Raw genomic sequence first — 23170 nt, forward strand, 5'->3', positions numbered from 1 at the left:
GGATTTTTCCGTGGAGCTGGTAACAACAGGGGCAGCGGTGGCCTGGCGGTTAAGGAAGCGGCCCCGTAAATCAGAAGGTTGCCGGTTCGAATCCCGACCCGCCGAGGTGCCACTGAGCACCGTCCCCACACACTGCTCACCAAGGGTGATGGTTGCCACTGAGGTCCGGAGAGGACATTCCGGGAGGAGATACGTTCCGGGAGGAGGAGGAGTCCTCGACCCGCGGCGTTATTTGATTTGTGGGCCGGCGAGGTGGAAACAGACCCGGACATGAATAAATAACCCGCTCACCTGCTTTGGCGGGGCTCACGGACGGGAGGACGTGTCGGAAAAGCACGGGGACAGGTGGGCGTCGTCTCCATCCACGTTCCCCATCAGTTTCACCACGGGGACCCAGTAAGGAACACGGACACCGGGGTTCTATTCTACTCTTTTTACGGCACAGTCTAAAGTGAAGTGATTGTCATTGTGATGCACAGCACACGGTGACACAATGAAATGTGTCCTCTGCATTTAACCCATCACCCTTGGTGAGCAGTGGGCGGCCATGACAGGCGCCCGGGGAACAGTGTGTGGGGACGGTGCTTTGCTCAGTGGTACCTTGGTGGATCGGGATTCGAACCGGCAACCTTCTGATTACGGGGCCGCTTCCTTAACTGCCAGGCCACCACTGCCCCAGTCATGTTTCAAACAAAGACAACACTTTCTGCCACATGCTAAACCAGATAGAATGATTTTTTTTACGAACAGAGAAGATGCCGGGCCATCGCGTTAAAGACCCATCAACGCACACGGCCCAGCAGCACGGATTTGTGTGTGGCAACAGCGCCCCCTTCTGAGAGCAGAAGGTACTGAATCTCACCCGGCACGGTCAAGGATCGACACATGGCTGACATCTGCATCCACGAAGAGCCGGCGTGGAGAGGACCTCCGTCACGAGCCCCACCTTAATTCGGCGAGCCGATCGGCAACGTCTGAAGGAGGGGAAACCGCCCGTCGGGGCGTCGACCTCCCAAGACGCCAACAGACTCGCGCAAAAGCAAACGGTGTTTCCATCGACCGCACAACTTCCTGTTTGATCTGTGGATGCTCCACTAAGCTCTGTGCGCTGGTTCGGCACATTATCCAAGGCTTAGATGCACGAGACCAGGCTAGACCCCCCCCGACCCAGACCTCTGGAGAGCAAGAAGGCAGAATATGGTTTACTACGGTGTTTACTACACTTAAATTAATAATGTAGTCATTATTCTTTTGCCCGTAGAAAGAGCATTTCCATGCATATTTACATTTTGCCCTTTTGGTTCTCACCGCTCGATATGCTCCTCAGCACCGTGGTTTTACCGTATTTTGTTTTGTGGGGCTAGCCCAGTGGATAGTAACGCAAAGATGGACGATTTTTGGTATTTGGTGGATTATTAAAAACGGAATGTTGTGCATAAATAGACACAAGGATGAATTAAGTGTTGTGTGTGTGTGTGTACCTCGGCATCGTCCCCGCTGATCCCCAGTTGCAGCACCGCGTGGGGGGCTTTCAGCTTGGCCTGAGAAGACTGACCCAACTCGAGGCTCATCTGCCACCCGACGTGCTCCAGCTGAAGATGACAGAACCGCCATTATAAATACACGCTAGACATAAAAGGTCAGCTGAAGTTGTTTTTTTTTTTTTAACCATTGGCCTGTTAAAAAGTTATTATATCCCTCGATATTAAACCTCTCCTGAGCCCCAGGGAGAAGATTAATGTCAAACTCTATTCAGTGCCTCATTTTTGCACTCACTGCTAGCGTTACATACAGGTGATGAAGCAGGCCAAAGTGCATAAACCGTGTATTAGAGTTAAAGCAGGTAAAATATTTCTCCAGTAAAAGTCCTCCTTTTAAACAAAACCACGTCCCTTCAAATGTGGTTTATTAAGTTTCTGGGTCTAGTTCAGAAGACACGAATTTAAGCTGAGATGTCTGCCTTGCGGGGAGCAAATAGTTACAGGGACAGTCCCCCCCCCGGAGACACTCAGGGTTAAGTGTCTTGCTCAGGGAGTAATTGGGGTTTGAACCTGGGGCTTCGTGGCCTTCTGAAAGTGAAAGTAAAATGAAATCATTGTGATACACTGCAGCACAGCATATGGTGACGAATGGTGTCCTCTGCATTTAACCATCACCCTTGGTGAGCAGTGGGCAGCCATGACAGGCGCCCGGGGAGCAGTGTGTGGGGACGGTGCTTTGCTCAGTGGCACCTCAGTGGCACCTTGGCAGATCGGGATTCGAACTGGCAACCTTCTGATTACGGGGCCGCTTCCTTAACCGCTAGGCGTGGTAGTAGCCTAGTGGGTAACACACTCACCTATAAACCAGAAGACCCAGGTTCAAATCCCACTTACTACCATTGTGTCCCTGAGTAAGACACTTAACCCTGAGTGTCTCCAGGGGGGGACTGTCCCTGTAACTACTGATTGCAAGTCGCTCTGGATAAGGACGTCTGGTAAATGCCGTAAATGTAAAATGCCACCACCACCCCTGAAGATTTTAGGTTTGACGAAACCCCCAAAGACTGACAACATAAGCCGAAGGCCGCGGCAGCTTCTCTATAGGCGAGCGTGTTTCCCGCTAGGCTACTACAAACCAATCGTTTTTCATTGCTTGTGACAACATAGCCGCTTTGCATAAATCCTGTTAGCAGGTAAATCCATAAATGGATTTGATTGGCCAGCTTGAAAAAAGTTCCAACTTTTTGCCACAAGAACTGCAAGCCAAGCCTATTGGGGTTAAGGAAGCAGCCACGTAATCTGAAGGTTGCCGGTTCGAATCCTGAGCCACCAAGGTGCCACTGATTTATATTTAGAACATTTACCAGACGCCCTTATCCAGAGCGACTAACAATCAGTAGTTACAGGGACAGTCCCCCCCTGGAGACACTCAGAGTTAAGTGTCTTGCTCAAGTACACCATGGTAGTAGGTGATTTGAACCTGGGTCTTCTGGTTCATAGGCGAGTGTGTTACACACTAGGCTACCACCACCTGGTTTAGTCTTAAGAATGAATCGCAGTGAATGCCGGCTGTTCAGATGCTTTGCTCACCCTCTGCAAGGCTCTCTGGTCCCACGGGGTGATCCGTAGTCTGAATTTACCCGAATGGCATACATCTCCGGCATCAAGGCGTCTGGACGTGTCCAGGAGGGGTGAAATTCAATAGCGAGTTTTACGTTGCCGTCGTAGAAGAGCGGCAGAGAGCCGCCACAAATCGGCTTCTCGCCCGCTTGTCTTTTAATGGCCGTAATTGGTTTGGTGAGTTACTGCCGTTAAGTCTTGGGATGGGTTCTGGGAACAACCTGTTGGGTGGGACTTTTTTTTTTTTTTTTTTTTTTTTTTAAAGCAATCACTCAAGACGACACGCCACTTTATCTCAAAGCACTACCCCGAGCCGATCCTGGCGCGGGGGCGAGAAACGCGGGCGCTAATGGAGTCGCTGAGCGGCGGGTTTATTGACTGACGCCTCATCAATCTGACTCTGTGGCGTAAAAGATTAACAGGTCCGAGTGCAGAGAGGGGAGCTAAGCGTTTTATGAAGCGCATCCAGGCAGGGTGATGAACGGGGCCGATCCAACGCACGGGGAAAGTGACAGGCCACCCGATTCGCCAGAAGGCCCGGCGATAAAGCGCGCCGACGGGCTTTATGAATAGTGTGTTGTGTTTACTGGCTACTGATGCAGCGGCTCTATTAAAAACCGCACGTTTTCTGGTTCCGCCCGTGGCCCCGGGGAACACAACTTTCACCTCACGAAGTGCAGATATAATCAGCAGCTCTCACGGGCAGTAAATCTTTGACTTTGGCAGAAATGTCTGACACAGTTGGGGACGCACTACTCGGGACATTTACCGAACACGTTGCGTCCACACGCAGCCCCTTTTCACCCTTGTATCCAAAGCCTTCGGGCCGTCCATGCCAGACACACACTACCACATTAATATACACACACACACACACACACACACACACACAGTACGGGCCAAAAGTTTGGTCACACCTTCTCATTCAATGTGTTTTCTTTATCTTCATGACCATTTACGTTGGTAGATTCTCACTGAAGGCATCAAAACTATGAATGAACACATGTGGAGTTATGTGTCCAAACCTTTGGCCTGTGCGTGTGTGTGTGTGTGTGTGTGTGTTATTGAACTGTTCCTTTTTGCACCTTCTTTATTCATTTACATTTACATTTATGGCATTTATCAGACGCCCTTATCCAGAGCGACTTACAATCACTAGATACAGGGGACAGTCCCCCTGGAGCAACTCAGGGTTAAGTGTCTTGCTCAGGGACACAATGGTAGTAAGCGGGGTTTGAACCTGGGTCTTCTGGTTCATAGGCGAGTGTGTTACCCACTAGGCTACTACCACCCATTCATTTCAATAGTTTAGTGCTGTCTGTCTACATGTTTTGTTTCACACAAATGGTACTCTTGCAGGGTTTTTGCACTTTGTATAGTCCAGTTTGTCAGTGTCACACACATGCACTTTATGTCTTTAACACTGTTTAAATGTTACAAATAGCACCAGGTTCAAACTTATAATTGTCACAGTCGAGAGAGAGAATGTATTCTGCCCATTTAGGCAATGCTGGTCTAGTAGCTAAGTCAGTGGACTTGTGACTGAAAGGTTGTGGGTTCGAATCCAATCATGCACAGTCTCACTTTAAAGCTAAAATGATTTTCTGACCGACCCAACATTTGGTTTGCCTGTTCATTTTTTACGTGGCATATTCTTCAGTGCGGTGTGAACGGTTCGCCAAACTGAGCTGGCCCACATGCGCACGTGACATGCATGTCACTGTACTGATGCAGGAAATCCTACTACTGGTTAACGTCTGTGTGCTCTTAAATGTGTGGTGACATCTGCCTGACAAGGCCTAAGAAGGTCTTCACCAGCAGGTGGTGGCCTAGCGGTTAATGAAGCAGCCCCGTAGTCAGAAGGTTGCTGGATCGAATCCCGATCCTCCAAAGTGCCACTGAGGTGTCACTGAGCAAAGCACCGTCCCCACACACTGCTCCCCGGGCGCCTGTCATGGCTGTACTGCTCACTCAGGGTGATGGGTTAAATACAGAGGACAAATTTCACTGTGTGCACTGTGTGCTGTGCATCACAAGTGACAATCACTTCACTTCACTTAGGAAGCTACAAGAAGGCTTCCGAAACTGGACCCACGATGCATGTGTGAGAAAAGATCAGCTACGGACAGGTTCCCTTGATAAACAAAAATGACAATTGTGGTCCTTTACATACAGTATTAGTTAAATTAATTTGCAATTTACCAAACAAGTGATATCTCAGTATAGCTGAGTCAGGAGATCATGACTGGGTTTTTGCTTTCAGGGTGAACTGCTACCTTTTTGGGGGCGAATATCCTCTGTCGAATCTTCTCTATGACATCAGGACCGGATGTTGTCCAAGCCTGGCAGAAAGCTTCTGCCTTTTCTGGGTCTATTTTAACGTTTTCCAGCTGCTCCTTGAGAGACGCGGGCTTTATATTATGGTAGACGGCCTGCAACACAGCATCCACAACATTCCTTGGAATAAAAAATCTGATATATTTGACACGCCAATAAATGAAATGCACCAAACCCTGGTCTTACCAAATATGAAGGAAAAAAAAATGCTAAAAAAGGGTGATGCTGGGGGGCTGAAGAAATCACAACGTTCGAGGACAGATTAAGTCATTTTAGCAACCTCTCTATCTGATGTGCATAATATTAAACACATTAAAACAAGAATTTTATAAATTCCATATCCATATATGTGCTATATCTCCATAACTGTGCAATACCATCTCACCATGCGCAGTAATATGCAATACCTCCAAAACATGCAATATCTTCTCACAGCGTGCAATAGACTGTACTTTTTGTACTTATATCTTTTTTTGCCAGTGTAATAAACAGCTGACAACACAAACACACACATCCAGTACGCCATCTCCATTTCTCTTAAGTGCAATGTCTATATCTACCCAATGTACAATGTACTTGTACGGTCCATTTCCTGCCGTAACTGTAAATTTCCCACTTGTGGGACTCATAATGGTGGGGCAGTGGTGGCCTAGCGGTTAAGGAAGCAGCCCCCGTAATCAGAAGGTTGCCAGTTCGAATCCCGATCCACCAAGAGGTGCCACTGAGCAAAGCACCGTCCCCACACACTGCTCCCCAGGCACCTGTCATGGCCGCCCACTGCTCACCAAGGGTGATGGGATAAATGCAGAGGACAAATTTCACTGTGTGCACCGTGTGCTGTGCTGCTGTGTATCCCATGTGACAATCACTTCACTTTACTTTAAATAAATAAATAAAGGATCATCTTATCTTATCTTGTATATATTATGTGTATTACTATTTTTTTATTAGTTGTTCAAGTTTTAATCTTGCTATTTTGACATATCTCATGAAAGATGAGGCACAGAATAGAGCTTCAACCTTCTCACCAGGACAGACCTGCTCGAGGATGAAGGAGATGGTCTCCAGGACCAGGCTGAGGACGGGCTTCTCCATGGACAGAGCGTTCTGCAGCTTCTCCTCCTCCTCCTGGCTGAAGGAACGCTCCACCTGCAGGGAGCACCGAGGCCCTCTCACAACTCAGCATAAAAAATGCTGCATTTAACATTCAGCGAGACTTTGCAAAGCAGGAAAGAGGCGCGATTACCCGCAAGTGAAGTTTCTGCAGGATACGTGACAGCAGACGGGAAAACTTGTTGGTGTCAATTGTGTTTATGTGAATCACCGCCTCCTTTATGCTAAAAAAAAAAACAGTAAAAAGAAAAGTATTCCGCATGCAAACACTCCTTAAAAACGCAATAATCGAAGAAGTCGACATCAGAACTGTTCCTTTGCAGTTGTAATGAACACAGCGAATACTGTCGCCTGCTAAAGAGCTACACCGCGACGCACGGAAAATAAATGGTACAAAAATATAAAGCGACGTTAATTAAAACAAAAACATAACTACATTCAACCCAATGTTCGGATTTACCTCTCAGTCTCCTTGATTATTGTAGCCATGACGAGAAATCCTGACAGTTCGCCGCTTCACTTCCGCGTGACGTCACGTGAGCAGACGCCCCGCCCCGAGGTCACGTGATCAGGCCCACGTGTTCACGACGGAAAACGTTTGTGATTCAATCGCTAATATTAATAGCTCATGAACAAAATAAGTTTCACTGCATAATTAAAAAGTTCCAGTGTAATAAATTACAAATATAAGTTTCATAAATTATTTATTATTAATGATTTTCTTCTTTGAACAGCAAGTGCCTTTACATGATAAAGGATCATCTTATCTTGTATATATTATGTGTATTACTATTTTTTTATTAGTTGTTTAAATCTGTCTTTAATTGTATGCCTCACACTGAGGTGAATAAATAAATGATTTATTATTAATGGTTTTCTTATATGAACAGCAAGTGCCTTTACATGACGAGTCAACACAAGAGACGACCCAAATAAAATGATTATATACTTTATTGTGCTGCAAAAAACGATACAGAAGAAAAATGCACTCCGTACAGGCAAGATCAAAATAAATCTTCTGAAAGTTTATAGTACCTTTTTTTTTTTACATTGATAAGACAAGTAACAGAATTTAGGCATATACAGCATATTGTAATACTTTTATACAAGATTAATTACTTCATTTGTTGAACAAGAGCATGAAATAGAGGATATGGATTTATTCAAATACCGTAGCAGCCAAGACTTAAGGGCGATGGAATGTAGTAAATAAATAAATACAGGAGTTCATTCATCGAAGCCAAAAGTTCCACACACACACACACAAAAAAAAAAAAAAAAAAAAAAAACCAAACCCAGAGAGCCAGGCTCTCTCACAAACACAAAACAGAGATAAAACAATGGCGCACCTTCATTGTCTCTGGAGTAATTTGAAAGTTCCTTTGATTTTGGTAAACACACGAGAGTAAACGCACACGTGAGCCAGCACCGCTAGGCCTTGACTGCTTCTGCTATTTGAAAGACGGCAGGTTTGGCACTTTGATGCTGATGTCTCCGATGTTGATGTTTTTGGGTATTTCGGGGAGGTTCATGTTCTTCACCGCAGATACGGCGCGGGCCGGGGCGCCGGCGATGCCAGCCTACGTACAAAACACACGCTGTTAAAAAGCAGGCACCCTGGACAATTCACTCACGTCTCATTCCCCGCAGACAATGCATGCAAACCGCAAAACAATTACTGAGGAGGACAGACACACGCTGGCAGACAACGGACAAAACTGGCAGGCTACATACAGACAGTGCAGCATTACATGGAAGGCGCACCCACGATTCTCCTGAGAAAAGCACTACAGGGGAGAGACAGGGCTTTTATGGTGAGGACATGGCAAGACGAGTGGTGGTTACGCCAAAAAGACAGCGACACAAACACTGAAGATTACATTAATTGCCCTGACGTGCTGTGTGTGTGTATGTATATCACACATACATTAAGTATGGCTCATTTAATATTCTCAATTAAACAGTTATAATAAACGATCAGGAAATGAAACTCATCCTGTACCAATAAGGACAGAATTTAGGAAATCCTCCGGGACACAAGAGGGCGCTAATGTTTCACTTAAAAAAGCAGCAATGCCAAAAAGATTCCGAAAAAAAAAAAAATCTCTTAGTGAATGTTTTACAGACAGCCACGGATGGTTGCAACATGGACACACAAATCCGATTAAATTGTTCACATTCTGCATGAAATGGGTAAACGAGTAAGACCCTTTAAAAGACAAGCGACAGGATATCAGGAACAGAATCGAAGAGAACAGCGGAGAGACGTGTTTGGTCTGCAGTTTATTGAAATTCCCTACTGGGAACATTACTGCCAGTCCACATAATAATAATAATAATAATAAAGATAATAATGATACTACTAGTACAACTACTAACAACAACAATAATAATAACTGTTGTTGCTGTTATTATTACCATTATTATAATAATAACACCATAATATGCAATAAAAGGTACAAATAATTAGCAATAATAATAAAAACAACAAGTATTATTTTTATTATTATTATAGCACTAAGGATTTCCAATGGCAATATGCAATATTTTCTATCATGTCTACACAGGGCCATACAAAGCTGACAGAACAAACACAAAACAAAGGTCACATCTACAGCTGCGCACAGCACAGAACTGCGGTAAAAACAGACTTGTGGCAAGTCAGGCAGGAGGGATGCAGAAGCTCGGCTCCTTGTTCACGTCGTCAACAAATCCATTCGGGATCAATTCATCAATTTTTCAGGTCTTTCCAAAAGGCCACGGGTTCATGTGAAGATACTTAAAACAGTCACATGATTTCATTACTTTTTGTAAACAAACGCTCGGGTTTCATAAAGTGTTCGATATTTTTGTTCTTTTTGTGTGTTTCGTTTAATGAACGCTCTTCTATTCTGTCGTTAGAAGAGTTAATGCTCGGCAGGGAAACGCATCTTCAAAGGACGCTTGGCTCATCTGCACTACAGAGAAAAGGCTTGAGATCAAGAGAACACAAGAAATGTGCTGGTTTTTTTTAATGTGCGGTGTCAAGTACTTCTTGTGTTCTTTTGAATTTTGAAACGATGGAAAGCCCTTTAAGAAAAAAAAAGAAAAACTGAAATAATAATAAAAGTTTAATATTAAAATCCATTTTAACAGCATCACTATGAAAACCAACATGCAGAATGTTGCACAACTATAAAACGAAGCCGATTTTATTGCAACGTCATTTTCTAGCTGGAGTAAAGGGAATTGCTGTGACGCAGGACGTTAACCCCTGAGTGACCTCGCTGCACTGAGTGCTGGTCCGTGGGCAGACATGCTAAAGACATGGGGTGGGGGGGGGCGCGTGGAATTCAGCAGTACCTGAGTCTACCTGTCCTGTCTGGATGACTGAAAGATAAAGATCTGGAAGAAAGAAGAGTGGGAAGAACTGGAGAGAGTCAGGAAAGAATGAAGAAATATGGCAGATTTTCTGTTAAAGCAGGTAAAAAAAAAAAAGCAGAAAGAAAAATGTTAATTAATAAATAAACAAACACACACAGGAAGTGAAAGGAGAAATTTCCCATTAGAATAAAAGACCCACCATGGACCAGTTATATTATTTTTATATAAAATTTTGACACACACATACACACACACACACACACACAAAAAAAAAACCCAACATGAAATGTTTTGATTCTGGGGGCTGTATACAGGGCGTAGACATACGTAACCTCTGCTACACCCGACCACTGACATTAGTAGCGAATGCAAAGTCTCATTCACACCGGCCAGAGTGCAGTTAAAATACAGCGGTAAAACACCGGAACTTTATGTGGAATTTTTTTCTGGTTCTCTCTTTCTGTGTGTGTGTTTGTGTGTGTGTGTGTGTGTGTGTACTATGGGTCTATGGTGAGTCAGACAGTGAGAAGGACGGGAGGAAGTCTGATTTACACGTCCATCAAAGAATGATTCAGTGTCCAGTGTCCAACTGTCCAGCCCCCAAGTGTCAGAGAGACACTGCTTGCACATTTTTTAATTTAGAACCCCGACTTTGCACTATTGGGGGGGGGACTTTGGGGGCACTATAGTGCTCTCTGTATTCGGCTGAGAATTTCAAAATGAACAATTTCAATTTGAAGTTCACAGAACTTATTTGCTCTTGTCATCACTATGACTCAAAATTGAGGCAAATGTACAGTGTCATTTGTCTAATACAAACTAATACAGTTTAATATGAGTCATCTGTCTAATAAATATCACACCATCGTCATGTGTTTTTAAAGGAAGAAAAAACTGAGGAGACATCGAGAGAAGCCGGAAGCAGGATTAAAACCCTACTGTCACCATTTATAAATACAGGCCCAAAGGTTCTTAAAACCCCCAAACCAGCTGCTTAACAAAAAATTCCAACTGACCGCTGGTGGTGAAACTAACTCACTCATTAAAAGAAGAGGGTTTAAAGTCTGACTTGCTGAATCATTCTGTTGGGTGTGGGAGAGGGGCAGCGTCGGGAAAAAAAAGAAATCCACCATGGATACCCAAAGTCTGCGCACCCAAAACCGGTATGTCAGAGCCCACTATACCACATACTTATTACATACATACATATACAGTAAAGGACGAAAGTTTGGACACACCTTCTCATTCAATGTGTTTTCCATGGCCATTTAGGTTGGTAGATTCTCACTGAAGGCATCAAAACTACAAATGAACACATGTGGAGTTATGTACTTAACAAAAAGTGGAGACCCGGCCTCCACAGTCACCGGACCTGAACCCAATCCAGATGGTTTGGGGTGAGCTGGACCCCAACAAGTGCTAAACACCTCTGGGAACTCCTTCAAGACTGTTGGAGAAGCATTTCAGGTGACGAGAGAATGCCAAGAGTGTACAAAGCAGTAATCAGAGCAAAGCAACTAGAATATAAAACATGTTTTCACTTATTTCACCTTTTTTTGTTAAGTACATAACTCCACATGTGTTCATTCATAGTTTTGATGCCTTCAGTGAGAATCTACCAACGTAAATGGTCATGAAAATAAAGAAAACCCGTTGAATGAGAAGGTGTGTCCAAACTTTTTGCCTGTACGGTAGTTATTACACCTTAATACAATGGGTACAAAAAGAGGGGGCAACCCCCCTAAAGGAAATACAAAAATACGTAGGAAGCAATGAACCCACAATTCCACAGCAATTCCACTGTAGAGGTGATCTGTTGTATATGTGGGAGAGGGGGGAAAAAATCTTGTGACGTGGGGACCTGGAGAAAAAAAGCGAACCCCCTTTTTTAATGAGCAGGTCGCTCCATAGTTCCCTCAGATCAAAATAATTATTCTGTCTCAATTTGTCAATTTTTCATGACTTCAGTTCTTGCAATTTCACAATTTCAGTGTGTAGACTTTGGAAATCCACTCGACAGTCATACGGTGAGTTTGGACTGAGCCTGAACTGCTGAAATTTATGTAAGAAATGTCCTTTATTAAGCACAAGGTGCATTTAGACAAGGTGCATTTGCGCTGGACAGTACACATTGCTACATATTCTGACCCCAGGACCAGGATTCCCACAATGCAGCAGTGCAGTAGCAAGTGCAAGCAAAGACGGTCACAGGTGCATCATGGGAGCATGCAGAGAGAGGGTGCAAACATGCCTGCATGTACCTCATCAATGAAAACCAACGCGATAAGACCCTCGCCTCAGATGCGGCTCTTACCTCCGACTTCTCCATTTTGTTTTGCGCATCGACGTGTGTAATGATCTCGTTCATGTTGGTCTCCAGCACCATGCCTCCCATAACCATTTCCGACAGGATGTGGTGTACCTGTAGGTCCAGAGGTCATTTTTTTGTTGTTTTTTTTTAACAATTTACCAATTTGTCATTTGCGCTTCACATCACACACAGTGAATAAACACTTTCCTCTCTATTCCCTGAGTCAAAGTCAGTGAGTCAAATCAGACATGAATGAAATAAAATTCTTGTTTGCTTATGAAGACTAATACAATATAACTGAACAAGGAATTCCAGCGATGGACTGAAAGTAAAAATTCTTTCTGGTTCAATGCAATGTAATAAAAAAAAAAAGCACTATTCTCCTCAATTTATAAATGAAAGAGAGTGAAGTGAATCAAGGGAAAAGTGAAATGAATCAAGGAGTTCAGCATGCTGTACTGGGGTAAGGAAATAATTAATCTCTGCAGGAACGCTTCAGATTTTTTGCCCTGGAAGGATCATTTATTGCACCGGTGACCTTGAGAACAGGCTTCCACCAGCTCACCTGTTTTCTGGTCAAACAAAGACATGAAAGCCAGTGCAGGGCAGACACTAATCTGGATTTTACATGACGCGACCTCCAATACAGAGTGTGCTTTATAACACAAAAAGCAAATAGAGACTGTACCTTGTCGACGTGGAAGATTAGGTCGAGCTCACAGACGTTCTCGAAACATTTGTCCAATGTTTCCACAAAAACCTGTGGGAATAATTTACGGTTGAGCAAAGCGAGCGGACAACTACAGAAAGGACACGCAGGGGACACAGGAATGTCTAGTTGCACATAATCGGTCTTCTGTGACCTTTCGTTCAGCCTTGTCCTTTGGGGAACCTGGTTTCGTTGTCTTAAATCACGTCGTATCGATTTGAAATGGCACGACTGGATATGTTACATTTTACTACGAGAAAACAGACAAATCTAACACTTACACACGCACATGCGTATACATTGCACAAACAATACAAAAATGTATAAATACATTATAATTTTTCTTAGTCTAGCACCTAACACTCTCCGAGCATGCTCTTCACTGACAAGTCTAAGCATTATCAGGGCTCTTAGTTTGTAAACTCAATATTCTATAGAAATCGAACGAGAATTGCTGGTGTCTTCCTCTTGTAAGTCGCTTTGGATAAAAGCGTCTGCTAAATAAAGTAAAGTAAAGTAAAACAGAAAGCTGCACGTTTAGATCTGGAATTGTAATGTTCACTCATATAAAGTATCATTTTGGTCCTTATGATGTATTTAAATATAAAAGAGTTTGACTATGCAGTGCCCCTGAAATGCAGGAATCCAAAATATTTATTTTATATAAAAAATCTGAAACGTGGCTGTACCTGAATCAAGTCTAAAATGCCCAGCTCACTCTCTGACGAGTCCACACAGAAGACGAAGTACAGGGTGGCGTAGTGTCGGTAGATAAGTTTGTTGTCTGAGCCACCAATGAGCCTGACAACAGAAACAAAGTCAAACGTTATTCAGACATTCTTTAATTACATTTACATTTAGAACATTTACCAGACGCCCTTATCCAGGGCGCCTTACAATCAGTAGTTACAGGGACAGTCCCCCCCTGGAGACACTCAGGGTTAAGTGTCTTGCTCAGGGACACGATGGTAGTAGGTGGGGTTTGAACCTGGGACGAGTGTGATACCCACTAGGCTACTGCCACCCTATGTGACATTTGTCACATTTGGCTTATACAGTTGGATGAAATGGCTGTTTATTTACTGCACACACGACGTTTGGTGTAAGTGGACATGTTTAATATTTAATATTTACTTTGCGCCGGGTTATTAAAGCGGCTTCACTCCCTGGAACTCACGCCCAAGGCCACGGCGACGTTTACTCCCTTCAATCACATTAATAATGACACGACAGCAGCGGTCACGTGACGCGGCCGCATGCTGCGTCACAGTCAGCGCGCTCGGCGGCGGCGGGGCGGGGCTGAAGCGCACGTGTGCCTCAGGCAGCGAATGAGCAGTTACACGGGGAATTAGGCCGTCACATGACGTAGACGCTGCAAGCTCATTAACCCTGACCAGGTGAATCATGAGCCAGACCAAGCTTCGCCGTCTACATGAGGGTCGAGAAGGTCGCGAGGGCGGGGTTTTACAAGTTAGGCTTTCTTGTGTGTTAAACCAGAAAAATTGCAACTTACATGCCCCCCTCCAGGAAGTTGCACACATTCTCATCTCGTTTCGACACCAGATGGAAGGTTTCTCGTATTATCTGCTGTTCCGTATCTTCACTCTGAAGAGGAAATGATGAAAACAACACACACGCCACTCATAAGTCGCTGCACACGTTTTCAATTTGCTCCAACATCAAGCAGCACTGCGATTTTTTACCCATAATTCCGTTATGGAAGTCGAATGGTCCTTATTGGAGGGCCGAGTAACATACAGGCCGTAATCCATCTCATTTTATGAGCCTGTCTGCTCAGTGACAAAACCTGATGCACACATACATACATACATACATACATACATATATTTAAAAAAATAAAAATAAAAATACATTTACATTTACAGGATTTACCAGGCACCCTTATCCTGATTTACAACCAGTAGTTACAGGGACAGTCCCCCCCTGGAGACACTCAGGGTTAAGTGTCTTGCTCTGGGACATGATGGTAGTAAGTGGGGTTTGACCCTGAGTCAACCTAGGCGAGTGTGTTACGCACTCGGCTACTACCACACATTTTAATTAAAGCTATATTAAATAGATTTTAATTAATATTGGCCAATATGACACACACACACACACACACACACACACACACACATATATATAAATATAAGCTGTACAGATATAGGTATAAGGTTGATATTAAAATCAGGCCAACATTTGAAAAAAAAAAAAAAAAAAAAAACAGCAGCCAATGTGCTGCTAGTTGGCATCCTGTTTGTTCTTATGAATCCTTTTTAACAGATGAATTAACCCTCCTCTGCTACAAGGACACACTACCAAAACCAAAAATGTCTTGTGCTGAGCCACAGACTGACCACTATCACAAGTGGTCATCTTGTAAAATCCGTACGCAGAAGCGAACGATGCCTGAAGGACCCATTTTTAATCAGCGTGGCTGGTAGGCCTGCAGCCAGACACGTGTCGGTAACCATGTGACGAGCCTGCAGGTCGACTCCTCCTACTCCTCCAGATGTGACGGCCTGAGCAACGTGCAGCTGTCGGCAATACGATTTTATCTCAGAAACGTCTCAGCATCACAGGTGGACTTCCCATAACAACCCTTCATTCATTTCTTGTAGATATGAAGTCTGAACACTCCCTATTCAAAACCTTTACATTTACAGTATTTATCCAGAGCGACTTACAAGCAGTAGTTACAGGGACAGTCCCCCCCTGGAGACACTCAGGGTTAAGTGTCTTGCTCAGGGACATAATGGTAGTAAGTGGGGTTTGAACCTGGGTCTTCTGGTTCATAGGCGAGTGTTACCACCCCAGCAAAATGGATAAGACAACAAAATGGTGCGGCAATATAATGGCAACAACATTGATATCTGTAGAACCAACAATAACAACATATGCAATAATAAGTGCAACTTTTCAATGAACGAAAGCTGACGTTGAACGATAACAATTGTGTTAACAAAAATAGCCGCATAATACTAAAACAAACTCTAAAGACCGTGATGAGAAGTTCTGCAGGTGTTGTTCTGTCAATGAACCAGCAGTACGATGTAGTTATTATCATGGGTGGCATTTTATCTGTTTATTTTTTTTTTGTGTACATGGCAGGAAGCGAGAGGAGGAGCCAGTGAGCTTATACGAATTACCACACTAATTCTAGAGACAGATATATAGATACACTACTCACAATAAGTTAGGGATATTGTGGGAGACTTAGTAGATGTCCTACATTCCGCGTTTGTTTCACTTTTTGGTATAGGGAGGCAATTGCATTGGGTGGAGAGACGCACCTCATTTTGTGTTTTCCTATTAATGTCTCATTGTAGTACAGGTGGGCCTTATATTGGGGCCAATACCAAGAGACACATTCTCAATGTGGCATCAATTTCAACGTTCTCTGGGTATAAAAAGCTGGTATTGTCAGTGAGTCATTAAACATCCACAATCATCATTAAAACATCCACGAATACACAATGTCACTTAACGGTAGTAGCCTAGCGGGTAACACACTTGCCTATGAACCAGAAGTCCCAGGTTCAAACCCCACTTACTACCATTGTGTCCCTGAGCAAGACACTTAACCCTGAGTGTCTCCAGGGGAGGGAACGTCCCTGTAACTACTGATTGTAAGTCGCTCTGGATAAGGGCGTCTGGTAAATGCCGTAAATGTAAATGGACGAGCAGAGTCACCTGGCCGTGATGCCCCTTTGAATTGGTGGCAGGCAGTTCATGACAGACCCAGGAGTGGAGCCCCACAAGTGACCGACCACAATGATGACCAGAACCTAAGGACCTATGCAACTCAGACATCCTTATGCAACTGCCAAACAGCTGCAGCTGTGAGGGGTACTAGGGTTTCCAGACAAACCCTCCACCGCTTTGGCTTGAATGCCAGATGACCGTTGCAGGTGACTCCACTGACACCAAGACACCGGCGTGAACGTTTGCAGTGGGCACAAGACCAAAAAAAAAAAAAAAAAAGTGATTGTCAACAGCACAGCACACGGTGCACACAGTGAAATTTGTCCTCTGCATTTAACCATCACCCTGAGTGAGCAGTGGGCTGCCATGACAGGCGCCCGTGGAGCAGTGTGTGGGGACGGTGCTTTGCTCAGTGGGCCGCTTCCTTAACCGCTAGGCCACTGATGAGTATCGCGTCAGTGTTGCTGGAGAATACGCTGAGCAATACGCTGAGTGACACGCTGAGGTCAACATGGTCCCCAGGGTTTGCTTTGGTGGAGGAGGTGTAACAGTCTGGGGAAGCATCACCAGTCAGTGCAAAACAGATTTGGTTATTGTACATGTCACTGCATGTTCTTACCCCAGAGACATCATAGAACCCATCGTCATCCCCCAATTCCACCAGCAAACTCCCGACTTTCTGTTCATGGACGATTATGCTCCCCCACATCGTGGCAGAATTGTCACAGCTCGGTCAATGTCTTCTGACCTGAACCGCATAGAGCACTGAAGCCAGATTAAGGGACCAGTTGGGACAAGTTGAAGCAGAGACTGAATGGTCGTACCCCACCCCCACATGACCTGGCAGAACTGCGTGTAGAACTTGTGGAACAGTGGAACACATTGCCTCAGAACAACATCATGATGCTGGTGAGCTGTCACTGTCAAGCTGTCATTGTGGCAAATGGTGGAAACTGACATTGACATTGATATTTGGGGCTATCCCTGTTTTTGTCAAAAATTTTGGGGTAATAAATATTAAACCAATGAAAGTGGTGTTTCTTCTCATACATTATTAGTAATATCAAAGAGTACTTTTACTTATTTAATTAAAATCTAGAGCATATAGGAAATGAACTCATGTAAACAACAAGATCCCTAATTTACTGTGAGTAGTACATGTTACAATTTGAAATCTTCTGTTTATAACAGGCAAAATTTATTGTATGAGATTCTTGTGCACCGTTATCTCAGATTATTGTGCACCATGTGCTTTATGGCAGAATATTGTGCACCGTACGCGTTATTGCAGATTATTGTGCACTTTATTGTGCACAGTGCACGTTATTGCAGATTATTGTGCACAGTGCACGTTATCGCAGATTATTGTGCACTTTATTGTGCACAGTGCGCGTTATCGCAGATTATTGTGCAGTGGGCGTTATCGCAGATTATTGTGCACCTTAATGTGCAAAGTGCATGTTATCGCAGATTATTGTGCACTTTATTATGCACAGTGTGCGTTATCGCAGATTATTGTAAACTTTATTGTGCACAGTGCGCGTTATAGCAGATTATTGTGCACTTTATTGCGCAGTTATCGCAATAATCTGCGTGTTATCGCAGATTATTGTGCACTTTATTGCGCACAGTGCGCGTTATCGCAGATTATTGTGCACTTTATTGCGCACAGTGCGCGTTATAGCAGATTATTGTGCACCTTATTGCGCACAGTGTGCGTTAAAGCATATTATTGTGCACTTTATTGCGCACAGTGCGCGTTATCGCAGATTATTGTGCACCTTATTGTGCACAGTGCCTGTTATAGCAGATTATTGTGCACCTTATTGCGCCCAGTGCGCGTTATAGCAGATTATTGTGCACCTTATTGTGCACAGTGCCTGTTATAGCAGATTATTGTGCACCTTATTGTGCACAGTGCCTGTTATAGCAGATTATTGTGCACCTTATTGTGCACAGTGCCTGTTATAGCAGATTATTGTGCACCTTATTGTGCACAGTGCCTGTTATAGCAGATTATTGTGCACCTTATTGTGCACAGTGCCTGTTATAGCAGATTATTGTGCACCTTATTGCGCACAGTGCGCGTTATAGCAGATTATTGTGCCCCGCGCGTATCGCAGCGCAATATCCTCGGGTCGCCACAACGAGCACGGGACGAATCACAAGGCTGAGTCACGCTGGCCGCCCGCGGTAATCTGAACACGCCCGAGGAGCTCGAACCTGCCCGGCGGCAACGGGACACCGCCGCACGCCTGCTAAATACTTCATAGCCTTCCCCGCGGCATTAAATGTCGCGTCCCGAAGCCGCGCTGTCAACATTGATAATGGGGGGAGGGGGCGCCATAAGGGCCTATGAATTATTTCCGATCACTTGTTGCCAAATCTGGCTAATAACGTCTTCCACTTGCCGAAGACAGCATAAACACCGGCGTCCGCCGTTTTTCCAGTGCTTAATTTGCTACCGAGTCTCTTGTTATTAATTATTATTTTCACGAAATGCTCCGAATGGGCCGAGGTCGCGGGTCACGCAATATGGCAGTATCTGGCAACCCGGTTTTACACCAATTTGACATAAAAACCGCCGCCGAGGCTGAGCTACGAGGTTAGCAAACTAGACGCTTCGTACCTGACAAGGTAGCGCGTCATGGTTCAATAAAAGAAACAAATAAAACGCGCGGCAAATTAATACTTTTTTTTTTTTTAAAAAAAGAGAAGAAAGAAAAAGTGATAAAAACCATGCGTCGCCGCGGTGACACGTGACGCAGCGATATGTTTATTCTGTCGTCAAAACCCGCCACGGAGCTGGGCCGGCGTGCCTCCTTATTCCGCACACGGGGCGCATAAGAAAACAAACCCACGGATAGACGGCCACGGCGCGGGTCGCGGCGCGGCAACTCACGTAGTGCTCGTAGAACTTGGAGAGCCGCGGCTTGCCGTGGTTGTTGAATATGAGTATGGCTTTAATCATGGTCCCGGCTGCGTGTGTCGGGGCTTCTCTCGACCCGCCTGCCTCCAGCCTACTCGACCGGGACTCGCATCGCAGGACGAGGCGGAAGTCGAGACTGCGCAGGAGAGAGAGCGGCGACGCCGCGGCCGCGACGCGTCGGAGCTACGGAAGCCGCGCGGCTCTGGCGGCGCGATTTTTTATTTTTTTTTATTATTTGTTTGAGCGTATGAACAAGTGACACGAATGATGCAATTACCCTCGAAACATTGACATGATGCACATTTGTTGTTTCAGTAACGTCACGTCCGCGAATTGAATTCAAATTCAAATTTTTATTTGTCACGTTATGATATGCAGTGAAATGCTTTTGCGACTGCAATAGACCTCAACCAATTCAAGTGAACCAATATGCAAATATTGCAAACATAACCAAGTATTACACTTTTACGTTTGTAAAACATAAAATATGTGTAACAGGTAGGGTGAGGGTGTGCAAATGTGTAAAGTGATAAGTGAAAGTAAAGTGAAATATATATAAAATAATAAAGTGAAGTCATTGTGATACACAGCACAGCACACGGTGCACACTGTGAAATTTGTCCTCTGCTTTTAACCATCACCCTTGGTGAGCAGTGGGCAGCCATGACAGGCGCCCGGGGAGCAGTATGTGGGGACGGTGCTTTGCTCAGTGGCACCTTGGCGGGTCGGGATTCGAAATGGCAACCTTCTGATTACGGGGCCGCTTCCTTAACCGGCAGGCCACCACTGCCCCTAACACTCCAAAACTCTCCTCTCTATCCTCCTCCGGCTCCACAACATTGAGCCCTGTCTGGGGGCTGGAGTTGTCCTTAAGTGCTCCTGTCTGATAAATTGATTGGCAGGCTGATGATGAGGGAATCGGTAGGCGGAACCATCAATCCCAATCTCCACCCAGCAAACAGCCTAAAAGGGAAACCCACACCAAACACAGAGCACCCCCCAAACCACTCTACAGCCCACAGGACGTAATATTAACAGGCGCGTGTTTGGTGCACTGACATTTGCTTTGGATGCTCATTGAAAGTTATTTCCAAAAATTGCCAGAAAGCATGCAGCAAATATGTGAATATGCTGTGAAAGAGGCAAGGTGTGGTGATTTTGCGGAAGCTTTCCCAATTAATTCAATTACACTTACATTACACTTCAAGAACCAGTTGACTGAATTTGTTTTTTTCCCCATATTTTTATAATAAATAAAATAAATATGTGTGTGTGTGTGTATACAGTACTGATCAAAAGTTTGGATACACCTTCTCATTCAATGTGTTTTCTTTATTGTTCTTTATTATAGGCATCCAAACAATGAATGAACACATGTAGAGTTATGTACTTAACAAAAAGTGGAGACCTGGCCTCCACAGTCACCGGACCTGAACCCAGTCCTGATGGTTTGGGGTGAGCTGGACCAACAAGTGCTAAACACCTCTGGGAACTCCTTCAAGACTGTTGGAGAAGCATTTCAGGTGACGACCTCTTGAAGCTCATTGAGAGAATGCCAAGAGTGTGCAAAGCAGTAACCAGAGCAAAGAAACTAGAATATAAAACATGTTTTCAGTTATTTCACCTTTTTTTGTTAAGTACATAACTCAACATGTGTTCATTCATAGTTTTGACGCCTTCAGTGAGAATCTACCAACGTAAATGGTCATGAAAATAAAGACAAAACATTGAATGAGAAGGTGTGTCCAAACTTTTGGCCTGTATGAATCTATATACAGATTTATAACACACACACTTATATATAATTTATATATATGTGTGTGTGTTATAAATAGATATATATAAATGTGTTTGCAGTGTATAAGAACATGATGCACTATAGCAGTGGTCTGCTCACACCCCACCCTTGAGCTGTGAATGGTCTCTCATATCTGTGCCAACAGGTCACTTCTCATTGAAACATTCTCCAAACCAGTTTTTGCCGGCTCATGGCGGTTCGTTCTGCAGGAAGTCCGTGGCAAATATTTGTCTAGAGCTGCTTGGGCCCACATGCATGAGTGTCAGGACCTCTTACTGAACCCGCTACCACGTCCACTGAGGGTCGCGAGCATCACTTCCGTGAAACTGAACTAAGAGATGCTTTTCTGTAGTGCACCCAGCCTGCTATATTTGGTGATGTCCTGTGAACACGCACGCCTGGGAAACAGTGGGCATACAAATCAGATCATAATTCATTTATTATTGCCACCACTTGATGAAATTAGTAAAAAGGGTAGAAAACAGCACCCTCTTGTTAAGTAGTTCCATTTCACCATTTCAAAGTTTGAGAAATGTTGAGAAAGAAAATAAAGGTTCTTTTTCCAGTTATAAAATATGATTGGTTAAGTCTCTGCGACGTTGTGGGCCTGGCTCTTCCAGAAAGATAATAATCTGAAGAATATGTCCGATTAAACACAAAAACAGAATCCAACTTCTGTCATGTCCTCCTCAGTCCCCCGAACTTCTAAAAACCTGCGGACTAAGCTGAAGCAGATGCTGCGCTAGAGAAGGCCAAGGAACACAGGAGGACCTGGAGATCACATGTACATGTGTGGCATTTAAAAATTGCCCTTATCCAGAGCAACTTACAACCAGTAGATACAGGAACAGTCCACCTGGAGACACTCGGGGTTTACTTCAGTGACACAGTGGTAGTAAGTGGGGACTTTGTGGTCTTCTGGTCTCAGACGCCACGCTCTCTGTTCTCCAACCTCAGACAAATGTTGTATTGGCCAAAAGAGGTCACACTAGAGTATCAAATTCCAGGGTGTCAAAAGCACTTATGGCATTTAAAAAGCATGTCAACATGTTAAAAAGCATAAAAATCATGACATTTGTACACTGAACAAGTCCGATTCATTTGTAACTTTGTAAATTTGTTAGTAAGTTTTAAATTCTCTTATTATAGAAGCACATCCACACTGAAAATAAAATTCGGTTCCATGTGACTCATTTGATTTGGGGAGTCCTAATTCCTCTGCATTATTTCAAACCATATATATATTGAGTGAATTCAGCTTGTTTTTTTTTTAAAGTAACATAGTATTTGACCATTTAAGAATAACGTGTTTAATTTGGATTCGAGGGCAAATCAGGTTTGATCATCTTTAAATCATCAAAAGAATTACTTCAAAAGAATTAACTTAGTATATATGGTTTGAAATAATGCAGAGGAATTAGCAAGTGAGTCACGTGGAACAGATTTTTTCCTGTGCAGTCGCCTTAGCTGCTTTGAAATGCATTTGAATCCTCAAATTCTGTGCATTCCTCCACGGAGGCCTTTAATTGGGATTATACCAAGTTCACGCAGCAAAGTCGCCATTGAAGAGGGTTGGCCCACAACCACCAGAGTCGGGGGAAATTGGGGGAAAAAATGAAAAAAAAAAACGGCGGTACAACAACGGGATCTAACGTCAATATAAAACACAATTGAATGGTGTTTTTTAAAAAAAAGGCGGCTTGACCGTGGAAATATCGCCCCGCCCCGGCTGCTGATGGTACGTTCCAGAAAGACGCGCGTATAAAGGGAGGCGCGGGATGGATGCGCGGCTGCACACTGG

General features: G+C 44.1%; 2 protein-coding genes and 1 long non-coding RNA gene across 4 annotated transcripts in view; 1 reads left to right on the forward strand and 2 right to left on the reverse strand.

The window, feature by feature from the left end:
• Positions 1–7102, reverse strand: part of commd10 (COMM domain containing 10) — a 36522-nt gene extending 29420 nt beyond the window's left edge. The window contains exons 1-5 of the mRNA XM_028996976.1: positions 7012–7102; positions 6685–6775; positions 6477–6587; positions 5378–5533; positions 1482–1592 (exon numbers count right to left, since the gene is read on the reverse strand). Coding sequence (XP_028852809.1) covers positions 1482–1592; positions 5378–5533; positions 6477–6587; positions 6685–6775; positions 7012–7040 — 498 coding nt within the window. The 5' untranslated portion in view covers positions 7041–7102. The remainder of the gene's footprint in view (positions 1–1481; positions 1593–5377; positions 5534–6476; positions 6588–6684; positions 6776–7011) is intronic.
• Positions 7103–7813: 711 nt separating this feature from the next.
• Positions 7814–19752, reverse strand: ap3s1 (adaptor related protein complex 3 subunit sigma 1). 2 transcript variants are annotated; one of them, XM_028995719.1, is made up of 7 exons: positions 19545–19752; positions 14448–14539; positions 13624–13735; positions 12914–12985; positions 12229–12336; positions 9894–9935; positions 7995–8131 (listed from the first exon to the last, which is right to left on the reverse strand). In XM_028995719.1, the coding sequence occupies exons 1-6, from the start codon at positions 19611–19613 to the stop codon at positions 9900–9902; spliced, it is 489 nt and encodes a 162-aa protein (XP_028851552.1). In that variant the 5' UTR covers positions 19614–19752; the 3' UTR covers positions 7995–8131; positions 9894–9899. The 2 variants fall into 2 exon arrangements, with proteins under 2 accessions (XP_028851551.1, XP_028851552.1); XM_028995718.1 differs by lacking the exon at positions 9894–9935 and having other exon boundaries at positions 7814–8131.
• On the forward strand, positions 11008–12229 carry LOC114799246 (uncharacterized). Its single transcript, XR_003751202.1, has 3 exons — positions 11008–11077; positions 11906–11941; positions 12068–12229. It is a non-coding gene; the product is annotated as an uncharacterized LOC114799246 (long non-coding RNA).
• Positions 19753–23170: the final 3418 nt, after the last annotated feature.

The sequence above is a fragment of the Denticeps clupeoides genome, chromosome 11 (assembly GCF_900700375.1).
Source record: "Denticeps clupeoides chromosome 11, fDenClu1.1, whole genome shotgun sequence".
NCBI lineage: Eukaryota > Metazoa > Chordata > Actinopteri > Clupeiformes > Denticipitidae > Denticeps > Denticeps clupeoides.

What these genes read in the sequence shown, in the direction of transcription:
- ap3s1 (XM_028995718.1), bottom strand. Translation starts at nt 19,613, where the DNA reads ATGATTAAAGCCATACTCATATTCAACAACCACGGCAAGCCGCGGCTC. An exon ending in CCAAGTTCTACGAGCACTAC is followed by an intron (nt 14,540 to 19,544) that starts GTGAGTTGCCGC and finishes TTTCCTCTTCAG; the next exon opens with AGTGAAGATACGGAACAGCA. An exon ending in TAATCTTCCACGTCGACAAG is followed by an intron (nt 12,337 to 12,913) that starts GTACAGTCTCTA and finishes CTGGACCTACAG; the next exon opens with GTACACCACATCCTGTCGGA.